The sequence below is a fragment of the Hyperolius riggenbachi genome, chromosome 4 (genome assembly GCF_040937935.1).
Source record: "Hyperolius riggenbachi isolate aHypRig1 chromosome 4, aHypRig1.pri, whole genome shotgun sequence".
NCBI classification, from domain to species: Eukaryota; Metazoa; Chordata; class Amphibia; order Anura; family Hyperoliidae; genus Hyperolius; species Hyperolius riggenbachi.
In genome coordinates this window covers 306192502-306208746 of record NC_090649.1, presented here as the reverse complement: position 1 = coordinate 306208746, position 16245 = coordinate 306192502, and the positions used below count along the sequence as shown (strand labels likewise).

Here is a 16245-nt window from a genome sequence, read left to right as displayed (position 1 = left end):
TCATCAGTTTGCTTTTAGTTCATTTTTGTTATTCAAACAATGCAACAATTGCATTGCAGGTATGCAACCAATTTGCTGGCAAAACCGTACATGTGCTGTTACTATCTTTGTATCACTAAATAAAACTAGTTGAAAAAAGTGACGTAAAACGCTAAGATTTTCTACTGACAGAAAGCCGTTGTTTGCTGTCCTCAATTGTTTTGGAAAAGCTCGGTAGAGATAAAGCGAGTTTTGTTCTACGGTAATATGGCCGCCGTGTATGATCGCGCAGCAATATCGGAGACAGATTTGTGGGACATGTGTCCTTCCATCCGGGCCTCTAGCGGCTGCTGTGTGCCGTGTAGGATCGGTGACGATTTGTTGCGGCGCTGGATGTGGTGTTGGCGCCGGAGGTGCCAGATATCCATAGCGGGGAAATGTGTAGGCTGTGAGGATCTGCTATAGCTAGCGCCGCCTGAACATGGCGAGGCACCGGAATGTGCGCGGATACAACTACGATGAGGGTGAGCAACTCAGCCCGTGACCCTTTCCTGGGCGGAGTTCCACAGTGAGAGGCCTATGAGCTAGCCTATGGTAACAGCTGGCAAGGCAGCTGTTTGAGCTTGTGTTTGGATGTAATGAAAATATCAGACAGCCTAACATTCAAGGTGTGATCTCACCTCAGTGCTAAGTTACTTGCTGCTCTTGAGGCCTAAAGGTGGCCATACACTGGTCGATGTGCCATTAGATCGACCAGCTGACAGATCCCTATCTGATCGAATCTGATCAGATAGGGATCGTATGGCTGCCTTTACTGCAAACAGATTGTGAATCGATTTCAGCCTGAAACCGATCACAATCTGTTCAGCTGCTCCTGCCGCCTGTCCCCCCCCCCCCCCCCGTATACATTACCTGAGGCTGGCTCCCGGGCGTCTTCTCCGCACTGCACCGCACCGCTGTTCTTGCTCCATCCCGGCGCTTCCTGTGTTACTCCGTGACCAGGAAGTTCAAATAGAGCGCCCTCTATTTCAACTTCCTGGTCACCGGAGTGACACAGGAAGTATAAGCGTACACTGGGACATGCGGAAATGCGGTGCAGCGAGGAGAAGAGGACCCCGGAGCCAGCTTCAGGTAATGTATACATGCTCGGATCGGGCCCGAATCGTACGCCTCAAGCGACGCGCTCCTACCGCCGGGCGATCGAGGGTAATTTCCCGCACGGCGCGATCGACGGACCGATCCGATTTCGGGAGGAAATCGGATCGGCGGGTGCGTTTAGCGCAAGCGATTGGCAGCAGATCCGATCCCAGGATCGGATCTGCTGTCGAAACGGCCGTGAATCGAGCCAGTGTATGGCCTGCTTAAAGGTTTCCCTCCAGACAATGTTGGTTGTGTAGTGTAAGGTCAGTTCCAAGGTGCCCATTAACGCTACAATTTATCATCAGACGTGCTCTTTCAATGCACTTTTTACGATCAAAAGTAATAGAAAGGTTTCTGATTTTTACATTCTATCTTCTGTTTAAGTTTTCTGTTTAAACTTGAAAATCAGTAAACAGAGTTTTCAAAAAACAAAACAAAAAAAGTAATTGGAAGGTAATTCTCAATTGTTCCCATAAAAAGGTTGATTAGGGCTTTTTCTCTCTTCAGATACAATTGTAAAGTCCACATTTCAGTTCAATGGAATTTTCAGTTCCAAGAATTCACAGTGATTTTCACCAAACATTGCACTGTTTTCTGTACAATTTGATTGTATATATTGTCTAAAGATCACATCTGATGAAAATATTGTTTCGTTAATGGGCTCAGAACTTCCTCTCTGCTCTAAAAGATACACAACGGCTTTGGGAAGTTTTGAATTAGCATAACACCATTTATTGACTAACTTATTAGAAAAAGCAAGGCTGTTGAGTCAGAGTCGAGGAGTCAGAGCAATTTTGGGTACTTGTAGTCGGAGGTTTCATAAAAGTCTGGAGTCGGTGTCAGATGATTTTTGAACCAAATCCACAGCCCTGGTAAGTATTAGACTAAGGAGTCAGCTATTTTGGGTACCTGGAGTTGGAGGTTTCATAAACTGAGGGGTCAGAGTCAACGTTGGAGTCGGATGATTTTTGTACCGACTCCACAGCCCTGAGAAAAAGAGTAAGATTTTGGCTAGTAAGTGCTTGTTCGTGTGGGAATACATATGAAATCGGCGCAGGACACAGCCAGTATATGGCTGATCCTGCTTCTGCACAAGTCCAGGCCGTGTTAATTACTATTCCCCCTCCAGAATGCCATGGATAGTGGGGAAATGATATAATTCAGCTTCCAGCGATTGCTGGAGGCCGAATTATTGTATTTTTAAGGCAACTTCGGCTCCGTCTTCTGACGGAGCCGACGTTACTCACTGAGCGCCGCTGTAGAAGTGATTGCCATTATAGTCTATAGCAGCGCCGGTTGCGCCCATATCTAGCAGCACTGAAAAGCACTGCTCCGTCCTGTGGTGCCTGGTCAATGCTTTGCTACAAGTGTGCAGAAAAGCATTTGACAGCTCTCAGCGTCGATCTGTGTTTTTCATATCTGCAGGGGGGAAAAAAACACTACTTCACTTGAATGGACAACATGTAAACGACAAAAGCCGCGGCTAGCGGTAAAAGACGTGCAAGCATCCGTGTGAACCGGCCCTCAGCCTTCTTCAGACTCCATAGCCAAAAGCTTATTTTTTTTCTATTAAAGTGTATCTGTAGGGGAAAAAAGTGCTCCATCTAGATGTTTACCCCCAGTAGGGGGAAGCCCCTGGATAATCCCCCACCACCTCATTCCAGTGCTGGTACCCCCCAGAACATATTCGATGAGGGCTTGTGGAAGAGTGCAGGCAGCCAAGCCTCTGTCTGTGAAAGAGTGCATCTGCACTGCACAGGACGCCTCATGCTTGTGCAGTAGCACGGAGCTGTTCAGCTTGGCTATTTCTACTGAGCCCAAGTGGCTCTGAGCTGGGTCCTGCGCAATGCGCCCGCTCTCGTTCACGGACGAGAGCATGTCCGCAAACTTCTAGAGGGCCACATACACGTTAACTGTGACTTTCTATCCTTTTTAAAGTCACCGGTTTACTTTAATTGGTACTTATCCGTTAGCCGGGCGCATCCTCTAGGTGGCGACAAAACTCCACCAGAGTTGCATCTTTCCCTACTATCCATGGCGGCCTGGAGGAGGAATAGTAATTGGCTCCACCTGCCGGATGCGCCCGGCTAACGGATAGGTACCCCTTAATTTTTCCAGAAAGTCTTGAATCATTATGATACCATTTAGAGGGAAGTAAACAGAAAGCTTTCAGCTAATAAGCCTTCTTCAGGCTTACCGTATTTTTTGGACCATAAGATGCTTTTTTTCCCCTCCTGTCCTGTTAGAAGTGCAGGAGGTGTGATTGGCTCATTTAATGCAACACCCGCCACCTGATTGGCAATCCCCCTCTAGCTCGCCGTTCAAGCACTGGGACCCTCTGAATATATTCGACAAGTGGTTGCAAGAACCACCAACACAGGTGCCTCCCCAGGGGTGTGTAGTTTCTTGTATCTTTTTCTCAGTGTACACGAACAACTGCATCTCATCAGTTGCCTCTGTCAAAGTCATCAAAATTTGTGGATGACGCCACCATTCTGCAAATAGTTTGAGCGAATCTGCAAATTCAACCTTGACCTAAATGTGTCAAAGATGGTTAAGCCAATAGTAGACTTCAGAAAGAACCACCTTGCACCCAGTCCAGTCTCCACCGAAAGCACTGAGGTCACCAAAGTACCAAACATCGGGTTTCTGAGCACCAACCTTACCAACAACCTCAGATGGGGAGAGAACACATCCAGAACTAGCAAAGGCTGGTCCTCCTGCACCAGCAGAAAAATGTTAGAATACTGTGGGGACTATTGACCAACTTCTACTCCTCCTCTACTGAATCAATCTTCATTGTCTGGCACACTGGTGTGCCCGTAAGGGATACATTTAAAGGGTCATCAGTGCTGCAGAGATGATCATTTTGTGAGATCCTGTACACCTCCAGAATGAAGACCAGGGCAAATAGAATAACAAATGATCCCCCCCTCCGGCTGGCGCTACTTCAATCGTCTCCCATAAGACCGCCGTTACAGAGCCGTCCTTCACAGGAATACGTTCTGTCCCCAAGCTGTCCATCTCCAAATCTCAAGCCACCCCATCCCCAAACCAATCACCTAACTTCCCGCATCCATTCTGACCTGTCCCTTTATCCTCTGTGATTGTCAGAGCAGATGTCTGCTCGTTTCTGGTCTGGTTTTGAAAGAAACGGTCCTGGATAGTTTTAGTTGTTGCATGTTTGCAGCAACGCTATCCTGTAGATTAGTATGGGATCCAGGACTGGTGTGTATTGGGAGAAGGGTCGGCCTTACACGCCATTCCTCCAAGTCCAGGCCTGAGTCTGGCAGACGGAGGGTTAATTGGTTCACCTGCTGTGGTTGCATGAATTGCATAAGGAGCTGCATCACCCAGCATGCAGTGGACTGTATGTGGAGCAAGCAGGCTCCGGAAAGGCTGTGCAGCCAAGAGGGCTGCCAGGCCTGTAGCAGCAGGGAAAGCTGCTGATACGGAAGTGCTGGAGGGAGTTGGACTCCAGTACTGGTAAACCAGGAGAAGCCTGGAAAAGGTGAGTGGCCCAGGATTGCCATTAGGCCCATGGCAGGGGTCACTCACGAGCTGGTGTGGCTACAGAAGGCAAGAAGTCTGAGAAAGAATTGGTACAGACTAAGAAGGTTGTATATTTTGTGCTGTGCCTACAGTGTGATCACTGAATACCAAGAGTGGTGGTTTTTTTTTTTTCTGTTTCTGGACATTGTTGTGACTGAGGGCTCGTTTCCACTATTGCGGTGCGGAATTGCCTGGATTCCACCGATGATGAAATCGCATGCGGATGCGATTTCCCATGCGTTTTTGCCGCGAATTCGAAAGTGAATTCGCATAGGTGAGGATATATATGCGATTTTAACCATGTCACTCACTGCCTGTGTGAATTTACATTGGTACCTATGCGAATTAGCGGCAAAAAACGCATGGGGAATCGCATGCGATTTCCCCATTAAATACATTGCATGCGATTCGCATGCATATCACTTGCAGGCGAATTATGCGGCTCTTTTGTGCGTTTTTTCACCGCTGAAAAAAACACACCTCAACAACGCTACAGTGGAAACAGGCCCATCCACTTGGATTACATGTGCGAATCGCATGCGGATTCGCGATAGTGGAAACGAGCCCTGACAATAAAGCTGTATTGTTTTATTTTTACCTTAAGACTGACTGACTGTCTGGTATATTGTGACCGTTGATGCTGCTGACCTATTCTACCAGATAAAATCCCCAGAATATCACACCTCTAAATTCCCAATCTGATGCTTGAGTTTAGACAGTGTCTGTAATTGTGTATGGCAGCCTATGTCTGACAAATTGACTACTGCATATGTCTGTGGTGCGCCACCTGTCATACTTGACAAATAAAAACTGTTTGTGATGCTTGTGCAGCCACACTCCCGCTGTGTACGATGGTGGCGTGCTGTGCAGGCGCAAGCTGGCCTGCACCTGTGCAGTAGCATGGAGCCCCTCGTGCACATTTTTTCCCTCTATTCCGGTACTGCTGCACAAGTGCGGCCATTAGTGCGTCTGGACTTGTACGGGATTCCCAGCGACCAGGACATCCACTCTGGACATGCAATGTTGGTATGCGTTCACACACAGCAAGAGTGCAACCCATAGAAACACATTCAACAAGCTCTATGTTTAGAGGGCCCCAATGCTGGAAAGGTGGGCTGCAGGAGAATCTGGGAATCTTCCTTCTAATGAAAAAAGTATTTTGTTTTACTTTCATTTTGTTTGAGGTATATTAGCCCTGCTGTTATTTTTTTCACTTGCACCCTTTGATGGGCTTTACATTATTATGATTGAATGTAAGGAAGAACCCTGCACTGTGTGTTTTTGCCATTTACTCTGTGTTTTGTGATTTGGTTCTACTTTTTGGAATGCGTTTTTCATGTGTTTGTATTTTTTTTTTTTTTTTTTTTATAATTTCCCATTTTCAATAGAGAAACATAGTGTATTTATTTAGTAAAAACCGCTTGCAGATTGCGAACATGTTTTTCTCCCATAGAAAAGCATTGTACGTGGAAAGATCCAGCAGTACAAAATGCAGATAGCTGCATTTTGCAATGCGGACCACAGACTTTTATTATGTGCAATTTTTTTCATGCATTTCCCTTACCTGTGGGAAACCCACTAGATTCAAACAAGTGTGCTTCCAGCCTTAAGGCTGCTTTTACAGTGGGACGTTAAAGTCCCACGTTACAGCAGCCTGTAACACAGCCCAACTCACAGCAATGATAAATCAATGGGCTGTTCACAGTGCCCACGTTGCTATGGAGTATAACGCAGCACGTTAAATGAAAGTGCCGCATGCTTTGCGTTATACTCGTATTTCTCTGCGTTAGACTGTTTGCACATGCTCAGTAATGTTTTGTTCTTTTAATTGTGCCGCATGCGCCGTTTTCGTTCGATCCGTATGCGTTAAAAAGTACGCATCAGGAGACGCATAACGCGGTTCAATGTAACGTCCAACTTCAAAGCTAAAATGCGTTGCGTTAGGGGGATGTTATGCGACCTTAACGTCGGATCAGACGCAACGTCTTAGTGTGAAAGAGCCCTAAAGGGGAACTTTAGTCTAAACAAACATACTGTCATTAAGTTACAATAATTATGTTAATTAAAATAGATAGGTAATATAATCTCTTACCCACCCTGTTTTAAAAGAACAGGCAAATGTGTGTGATTTCATGGAGGCAGCCATCTTTTTGGTTGAAAGGAGGTGACAGGGAGCATGAGACACAGTTCCAACTATCCTGTGTCCTGATCACCCCTCCCAGCTGTGCATGCTAGGCTTCAAATCTCAAATTCAATAATTGTGCTTAAAGGACACTTGAAGTGAGAAGAATATGGAGGTTGCCATATTTATTTCCTTTAAAACAATACAGATTGCCTGGCTGTCCTGCTGATGCTCTGCCTCTAATACTTTTAAAGTGAACCTAAAGTCACTTAAAAAAAACGAGATTAACTCACCTGGGGCTTCCCTCAGCCCCCTGCAGACGATCGGTGCCCTCGCAGCTCCGCTCCGATGTCCCAGGACCCGCCGGCGAGCACTTCCGGTTTGGCCGTCACCGGCCGACAGGGATGGGAACGCGAGTGATTGTTCGCGTTCCCAGCCTGTATATCGCCCCCTATGCTGCTATTGCGGACAGGAGGTCGCAATAGCAGCATAGGGGGCGATATACAGGCTGGGAACGCAAACAATCACTCGCGTTCCCATCCCTGTCGGCCGGTGACGGCCAAACCGGAAGTGCTCGCCGGCGGGTCCTGGGACATCGGAGCGGAGCTGCGAGGGCACCGATCGTCTGCAGGGGGCTGAGGGAAGCCCCAGGTGAGTTAATCTCGTTTTTTTTAAGTGACTTTAGGTTCACTTTAACCATAAAATCTTGAACAAGCATGAAGATCAGATGTTTTACTGCATGTTTGTTTCAGGTGTGTGATTCAGACATTACTGATGCCAGGAAGATCAGCGGGACACCAGGCAACCGGTACTGTATAAAAAGAAAGAAATATGGCAACCTTTATATCCCTCTCACTTCAGGTGTCCTTTAAAATCCCACAGCTGGGGTGCTAATGAAGTATGTGTGCTACACATCACTGCTGGTCAAAGGAACTACAGATTTATTTTGAGCTGTGCTAGTTGAGGATTATGTTATGTAGTAGCCACTTACACACAACCTTTGTGTATGCGGTGTTGTCTTGTAGCAAGTCTGCGCTATTAGTAATTCCATAGGCAATGTGAATAGCTGCTATTTGAAAATGTTTACACTTGTTTGAGTGCCTTCTTCCGTGTTAAGGCATTTTTTTCCCTCTCTAGATTTTGAAGAAGATGACATGTATGGGCATTCTGTGGAGGATGACTACTGCATATCCCCAGCAACAGGTACATCATTTGTTTAATCATTTGATGCTTAATACTTGCTGTATTTTTTTCTACAACTCCCAAGCTTCCAGAGTGTACCCCCTCCTCCTATGCAGAGTGCCAGTGGCACTCTCTGTATTCAAGACAGAGTGCCATGAAAGTGCCACAGCATTTCTCTGTAAGGTGCAGGGCTACACGCTGGAAGCTTGCAGACGAGGGGCTTTGGGATAGAGTTGCAGAAAAAAGACCCTATATGGAATAACTTCATGAGAAGTGGATAGATAACATTTTTATTTTGGACAAAATAGTGAAACTGGGATTAGGACTATGTACAGAGACAAATAATCAGTAGGAGTTGGAGGAGATGGTGAGGTACTGGAAATCGTTCAATACACTTCCATTTAGTTTTCCAGTGTTTTGGTAAGATAATGACATGATCATCTTAAGCAACAGAAAACGTTTTTTAAATCTTCATTTTTTTTTTTTCTTAAAAAAATGTGTAACTGTCCACATCGTTTTATAGGCCTATTTATAAATTGGTGATAGATCTCTGCCTTACACCTTGCCCTGCAGCGTTACTACAATTAATGAAAAAAGAAACCTCATCATATTTATAAAAGGCTGATGAAAGTACGTTGCTGCAATATGGAACAATACTGTACTTTGTGGCTCTCCATTGGCTGGATCTGGTCACATGACATTAAAAATGTTCTATAATATATGGTCTCTGCATGTCCTGTGGTGTGAGTAAAGAAGTTCAATTAAATGCTGATAATTTTGGCCTGTATGCATAGTTAATAGTAATTGCATGTATTTTGAAATTGTGCCAGTTAAATGCATTTCTTGTTGATTTTTGATTATTCCAAGTTAAAGCTACCTACAATTTGCATTCAGTTTGCATGCAAGCTGCAGTTATTAGTATCTCACTGACCATCTATAGATGTGAGTAGAAATTGCACAGTGTACTGTGATGAATGTCCAGTAGAATATCCCCTGACCACCGCAGTAGAAAAATAGAAGGTAGATGGTGGTGTTCATCGTAGTCTAGAGCCAATTTAGGCGGCTGCTACTTAAATTACCTGTATGGAAGAATTTTAAATTCAAAAAAACTTGTTGGTAGTGTGAAACGTGCAGAGACCTGAACTGACCACCAAACTGCTCAACTGAATGTCAGTGTGTGCATTATGGGGTCCTGATACTTGCAGGACCCCCTATTTGGCTGAATTCCTCTGTATTGAGTGGCAGCCCCCTGTATTTGGCTTGTGTGGACTGGAGCCAGTCTAACAGAGGCCAAAATAGCAGCACTTCAGAAGAGCACACACCCAGAAAACTCCCAGCCAAGGCTGGCATACGCAGTCAGGTGGGAGCGCAAAGTGTAATAGAACATGTGCTGTTCCATGGCTTCTGTTTCAATACATATTTTACACAGTGCTCAAAGCTTTGGGAATATTAGGTTGTAATTTGTTGCCAATGAGTAATTTTCACAATAACGGTTTATAAAGAGGACCAAAAAGGAAAAAAGAAAAAACCTGACCACATTGCATCCACAGCATTATAAATAGAAAATACAACATTACCTAGCTACTCCTTTACCATTGTTTAAAATGTTTGATAAGTAGGTTGCTGCTTAAAATTTCGCGTACCCCCGTCTTCAAAAAAAAAAAAAGCATATCGCACTAAAACGCATGAAAAAGCAAATCTCATAAAAACCAAAAGCACATCAAAATCACAAACTTTATTTTTTTTATTTTTTTTCCTGTCATTTTGTTTGCGTTTGTGATTTTTGGAGCCTGTTTAGATTTAGGTTACAGGGTACCTGAGACAAAGAAATAAAAAGGTTTTATACATACCTGTGGCTTCCTCCAGCCCCCCTTAGGCTGATTGGTCCCTCGCCGTCCTCCTGCGCTGCCTGGATCCTCCGCTAGGTGGCCGGTATCTTCGCCAGTCTGGGCAGGTGCAGTCTGGCAGCGCATGCTCCCCTGTCATACTCCCGTGGCCAGGTGTATTCTGCGCAGAACTCTCCCGGCGACGGCGCGCGGTATGCGCAGTACGCTGAAACTTGCCAAGATATAGGGCCGCCTGGTGGAGGAGGAAGACGTTGAGGCACCAGTCTGAAGGGGGCTGGAAGAGGCACCAGTCTGAAGGGCCTGGAAGAAGCCCCAGATATTTATAAACCTTTCTATTTATTCGTCTCAGGTTTACTTTAAATTAATGTTTATACTTGCATACTAAATAAATAAAAAATAATAAATCAGGGTTTCATTTTAAAATTACCGTATATACTCGTATACAAGTCTACCCCATGTATAAGTCAACCCCAATATTTGACCCTCCTTAAACAGGAATTTATTAATTACTCAAATATAAGTCTGTACAGCAAAGTTAAGGGCTGTGTGGCCCTTCTAGGAGTGTGGCTTTTGTGTCCCCCTGGCTGTGTGGTCCCTGTGTCCCCCTGGCTATGTGGCTCATGCTGTGTGGCCCCTGTGTCCCCTTGGCTATGTGGCTCATGCTGTGTGGCCCCTGTGTCCTCCTAGCTATGTGGCTCCTGCTGTGAGGCCCCTGTACCCCCCTGCCTGTGCAGTCACTTGTGGGTAATGGCTATCCCCTGTCTTCTCTTCCCAGCAGTGTAAAGCAGACAGCTTGCTGAAAAGCCCCCCTCCCTCCCACCACCATGCAAAGAGGCCTCTTCTTTCTACGTCTACCCCTCTGTGTAATCTCTTAAGCAGAAGCCATCACTCACTGAGCTATCCCGGTGCAGCATCCTTTCTTTTCCCTGTATTCACGCCGGGCTGTATGCATAAGCTACAGCTCCCGATGTGATGTGATACATGAAGTCACATGACATCGGGAGCCGTAGCTGTGAGCTCATGCACACACAGCCCAGCGTGAATACAGGGAGAAGAGTACGCTGCGCTCGGATGGATTAGTCAGTGGAAGCTTCTACTTTTGCGATTACACAGGGTTTAGAGAGAGATCGAGACAAGAGGCTCCTTTGCGTGGTGGTGGGAGGGGGATTTTCAGTAAGCTGTCTGCTTATCCCCCCCCACTTTTATACTTTGAGTCAGTCCAAAATGTTATTTTGCAAGCAAGATCAGGTTTTTAGTTTGGGTCCACTAGAAATGCGTTTTTGTTTGACTAACTAGATGACTGCTCACTTTAAATTATTTAATGTTTAAAACTTTGCTAACCATTGGTCTGTATTTCACTATGCTCCTTTTTTTTCTTCCATCGCTGTCTGAGCTCTGATCAGTGTTCTATAGCGGTACAGTGTGCAAGCCAATGTATTGTACATGACTTGCTTACTCACACAAGCAGGGTGATTTCCCAGACGCTGCAGGCATTTTCTGTGCACCTATTCCTCAGTGACGGTCGACACATGTTCTTTCTGAATGTTGGGTGAGCAGGTGGTTTGAAACGCTTTGATTGTGTTCAGTTTAAATTGATTGATGCATTAGAAGACTAGCTAAGGTAAGGGATTTGAGGAAAGGCAGCAATTGCGAAACATTAATGAATTTTTTTGCTGCCAGGCACTTGTACTACTTTTGTATACCTTTATACTACATTTGCATTTTGTTAATATATTTCACTGAGCATCGAAAGATTGATTAACTTATCTGACCGAGTAATAAAAAGTTCATGTTGATGAGAGCACAGGTTCCCTTGATAAAAGCTGCAGGCTGACGCTTGTTTGAATTAATCTTTGATGTGCAATGTGTAATTCTGAGGATATGTCACATCACTTGGCTTCCTTTTCATAGCAGTATGTCTCCGAATGTCCTTAAACGGGAGGTTGCTGCTCTGATCCATTACTAGAAGTAGTGTAGGGAACATTTTAATTATTTTGACTTTATTTCCTTAAACAGTTGTGTGTTTTTATCATGCAGTCTTGTGCAGCTGTTGGTGGAAGTGGAAGACTTTTTATTTCAGTTTAGTAAAATTCACATAAAGTGAAGAGAAGCTTGGGGGAGCTCTGAGGGAGGTATTTTGCAGTAGAACCACCAATGTTTGGAGTAAAGAGGGGGGGAAAGACATGTTCAATGTCTGCTTACTTGGATAAATTTTTGCTGAAGACCAGTAAGGCTGCCCCACAATGTGAGCGATTTTCGATCCGTCAACTATGCCTTTGCATTTTTATTTATTTATTTATTTATTTTTTACATGCTCCCATTAACTTGCATTAAAGTGGCCTGAAAGCCAGCATTTCTACTTTGCTCTAAAAGATTCCTCACAGCTTTAAAGCTACTATCCTACACATTTTTTTTTTTTTAGCAGAACACCACTGAAATGGTTAAACAAAGCACTTTGTCCTGCTATTCAGCTTCAAATCTGCATTCAGACTGGAGATAACAGTATCTTTGTTTACATTTATTTATTGTATTTATAAAGCGCCAACATACATTCCAATGTTGATACATTTTTATGTAACAAGTAAAATTTAAAATTGTAATTCTTAACCTGGACACACACGTGTTTTAGGGCCCTTAGGTTAAACATTTAAAGCGCATACGTTTTGACATTCCCAAGGACACTAAAATCATAGTGTCCAGTTTACAGTACTTCAATTCAGTTTTCACCCAATCGCAATTGTAGTGGTTGCAGTTTTGTTCCTGCATTTGCAATTGGGTTAAATACATGTGAGCTTATTATTATTATTATTATTATTATTTATTAGATCTATATAGCGCCAATATATTACGCAGCAATGTACAATAAATAGGATTACAGACAATGATAACAGGGGTGACAGAACAATACAGGTAACAGACCATAGATACAACAATACAGGTAATAGCAATAAGATACACAACACAATGCAGATAGGAGTACAATGCCAGATCATAAACTGGAATGGTAGTGGTAAAAAATTACCAGTTCCAAATTCTGGGTACAGTGCACACAGTCAAGTATGATACACAAGGGGAGAGGGCCCTGCCAAAGGCTTACAATCTAGCGTAACAAAATCATACAACAAATGCGATCTGCCGTTTATAAAATACTTCCCACATTTTTTTCCCCTGCTTGTCAGGAATTTTCCAAACCCACCAATCGCATCGGTAATCATGGTGGAAAGCGTGCTTGTAAAGTGGGGAAAATCACGACTTTCAGTGTTAACCGACCCTTACTGGCACGAGGTGGGAGTGGAGACAATGATCAACTTCACGTAGATATCGATTTATTGCCTCATTGACCAAAAAACAGTTTTATAGGCAGCTTTTTTGAGATAGGAGTGCTTACTTCTGATGCCTTGTATTCTGCTCTTTGTCTTTATAAATTTTTAGTCACTGATGCAGAACCAGTATGAAGATAAAGTGTTGTAACTTCACTGTGATCGCACTGGCTACGAACTTGTTCCAGTTTACTGACACAAACTAATGAAACCAGATCAGCAGCACTACAGTGACGTAACTGTTGTATTTTAAAAAGGAATTAAGTATGGTAGCTCCTAATTAAAGATTATCGGCTCCCTCCCCCATGGAAAAACAAGTAGAAAACATTTAATACCCTAGTGCTTACTCCCAGGACATTAGTAGACACAAAACTGACCGCTGTTTGTTGAGTGTCCATTCCCAAGATGGCAAACTGCTCTCACTCCACTGCACCGAGTCATCACCTGGTCCTGTCCTCTCTGCTGCTGAGTTTAACTGTTTGTTACCAGCAGTGCAGCTCAGCAGAGTCTCCTCTTCATGCCTTCTAGTTACTCCCCTCCCCAATATGTTTGTAAAAGCCATGCGCACCATTTAGCGCCCTTGCCTGCAGTAAGAAGTCTCTCTGCTTTTAATGAACCCCCCCCCCCCCCTTTTTATAAAAAAAAAAAGCGTAGGGTTTGGGAACGGTTATTTATTTTATTCAGGGCTGTGGAGTCAGAGCAATTTTGGGTACCTGGAGTCAGTGGTTTCAATAAACTAAGGAGTCGGTGTCAGATGATTTTTGAACCAAATCCACAGCCTTTGTGAAAATTAGACAAAGAAGTCGAGGAGTAATATCACATTACATATAGAGGGCAAGCCATGGCTCTTTACAGGCAGTGAATACTCATTATGGCAGGTTTTGCCTGGGTTTGTAGAATTGTGTAAATCAAATACAATTCATTAAAGCCAACCACCACTTTCACCGATATTTTTATTAACTTCATTTGTAAACCTGTTCTCTTTGTTGCAGCTGCTCAGTTCATATATTCTAAACGTGACAGACATTCAAGCTTTACTGAGCCTTTAGAAGAAGAGGAGGAGGAATATGTTGATGAAGAACCAGATAAAACAAAGGCTTCTAATTTAACTCCGTTAGATCAAGGTAATTATATTATAGATGTTTTGTTGTAGAGATACAAAACTTATGGTGGCCATACATGGTACAATATTTTTTCATACAATCTTACCATTTCTATGTAGTATAAGGGTAAATTAAGTGAATATACTGAAAGGATCATTTAAGCAGTTCCCTTATACTACATTGAATTGGTAAGATTGGGTGAAAAAATTGTACCATGTATGGCCACCATTAGAAAACCTTTTCTATTTCCAGTCCGATAGGTAGAGGATTTCTTTATATTTTACTAGCTGGTGGCCCGGCGTTGCCCGGGTATGTATTCAGCCGGTATTGGCTCTGCCCACTTTTCCTAACCCTAACAATTACTCAATTACTTATAGATCAAGTTTGTGAGCTTTGCGGTCTTTGGCATCAATAATTTGCATTGAAATAAAATAAATCTGATTGGCTGTGGCTCCACCCCTTTTCTGAATTTGAACCCCAATCACCCAATGGGCAACTGTACCAGGGAGAGGTGATTAACAGTGCAAGAGGCTTGTGCCATTAACAGTGCAAGAATGGCAGCAATTACATTCTCCTTGAAAATCAATAGGTGGATTTTGATTGGCTTTTGTAGGATCCACCCACTTTTCTGAATAATAATCCCAGTCACCCAGTGACCAACTGTGCAAAGATTGAGAACCCTACCAATAACAGTGTAAGAATGGCTGCAGTTTACATTTTCCCAGTGAAATGTGTATTTGTCTCCACCCACTGATGACCCAGCATTGCCCGGTATGTATTTGACTGGTCTTGGCTGCGCCCACTTAGTATTAACCTTAACACACAATTGCTCAATGACCAAGATTGTGAGCTTTGTGGTCTTTGGCATCAATAATTTGCATTGAAATTAAACAAATCTGATTAGCTGTTTGTGTCTCCACCCCCTTTTCTGAATTTGAACCCCAGTCACCCAATGACAAACTGTACCTGGTTTGAGGCTTGTGCCATTAACAGTGCAAGAATGGAAGCAATGAATTATATTGGCTTTTGTAGGCTCCACCCACTTTTATGAAAATTAATCCCAGTCGCCCAGTAACCAACTGTGCTAAGTTTGAGAACTCTACCATTAACAATGTAAGAACAGTAAAATTTGTATTTGTCTCCACCCACTTACGACCACACGTTGCCCGCTTATGTATTTGGCTGGTGTTGGCTGTGCCCACTTTTTCCTAACTCTAACACACAATTAATCAATTACTCAATTATCAAGTTTCAGTGTTCTCCCCAGAGTTTTTTTTTTTTCAGCCGGGTGGCATGAAAAAGGAGCCGGGTGGGGCGAGATGAGAGAATGCAGGGCTGGTGCTTCTGTGTGCAACTCTGCTTACAAAATAGGAGGTGGTGGGCCAATGACAGCCGGGTGCTCACCAAAACTAGCCGGGTGGAGCACCCGGCTAAAAAAGCCTGGGGAGAACACTGACGTTTGTGAGCTTTGTGGTGTTTGGCATCAATAATGTGCATTGGAATGAAACAAATCTGATTGGCTGTTTGTGGCTCCAGCCCCCTTTCTCAATTTGAACCCCAGTCACCCAATGATCAGCTGTACCAGGTTTGAGGCTTGTGCCATTAACAGTGCAAGAATGGCAGCAATGTAAATATTCCCCTTGAAAATCAATAGGTGAATTTTGATTGCCTGTTGTAGGCTCCACCCACTTTTCTGAATATTAATCCCAGTCAACCAGCGACCAACTGTGCATAATTTGAGAATCGTACCATTAACAGTGTAAGAATGGCTGCAGTTTACATTTTCCCAGTGAAATTTGTATTTGTCTTCACCCACTTTTTGGTTTTGGGAATAAAAAGTATCCTATATGTTATTCCAGGTAATGTACTATGTATCTGCCAAATTTCATTCAAATCAGTTCAGCAATTTTTGCGTGATCGAGTAACAAACATCCAAACATACAAACATCTGAACTTTCCCATTTATAATATTAGTAGGATATTCAGTGTGACCGGTAGGG

The 16245-nt window shown here is 43.7% G+C and overlaps 1 protein-coding gene across 4 annotated transcripts in view; it reads left to right on the top strand.

The window, feature by feature from the left end:
* Positions 1-218: 218 nt before the first annotated feature.
* The window catches only part of HBS1L (HBS1 like translational GTPase), a 126508-nt gene continuing 110481 nt past the window's right edge, over positions 219-16245 (top strand). For 2 of the 4 annotated variants that reach the window (XM_068231617.1, XM_068231615.1), the window contains exons 1-3: positions 312-503; positions 7931-7996; positions 14135-14266. In XM_068231617.1, coding sequence (XP_068087718.1) covers positions 461-503; positions 7931-7996; positions 14135-14266 — 241 coding nt within the window. In that variant the 5' untranslated portion in view covers positions 312-460. Of the gene's footprint in view, positions 242-269; positions 504-7930; positions 7997-14134; positions 14267-16245 lie in introns of those variants that run through there. The other 2 variants (XM_068231618.1, XM_068231619.1) reach the window with 2 other exon arrangements.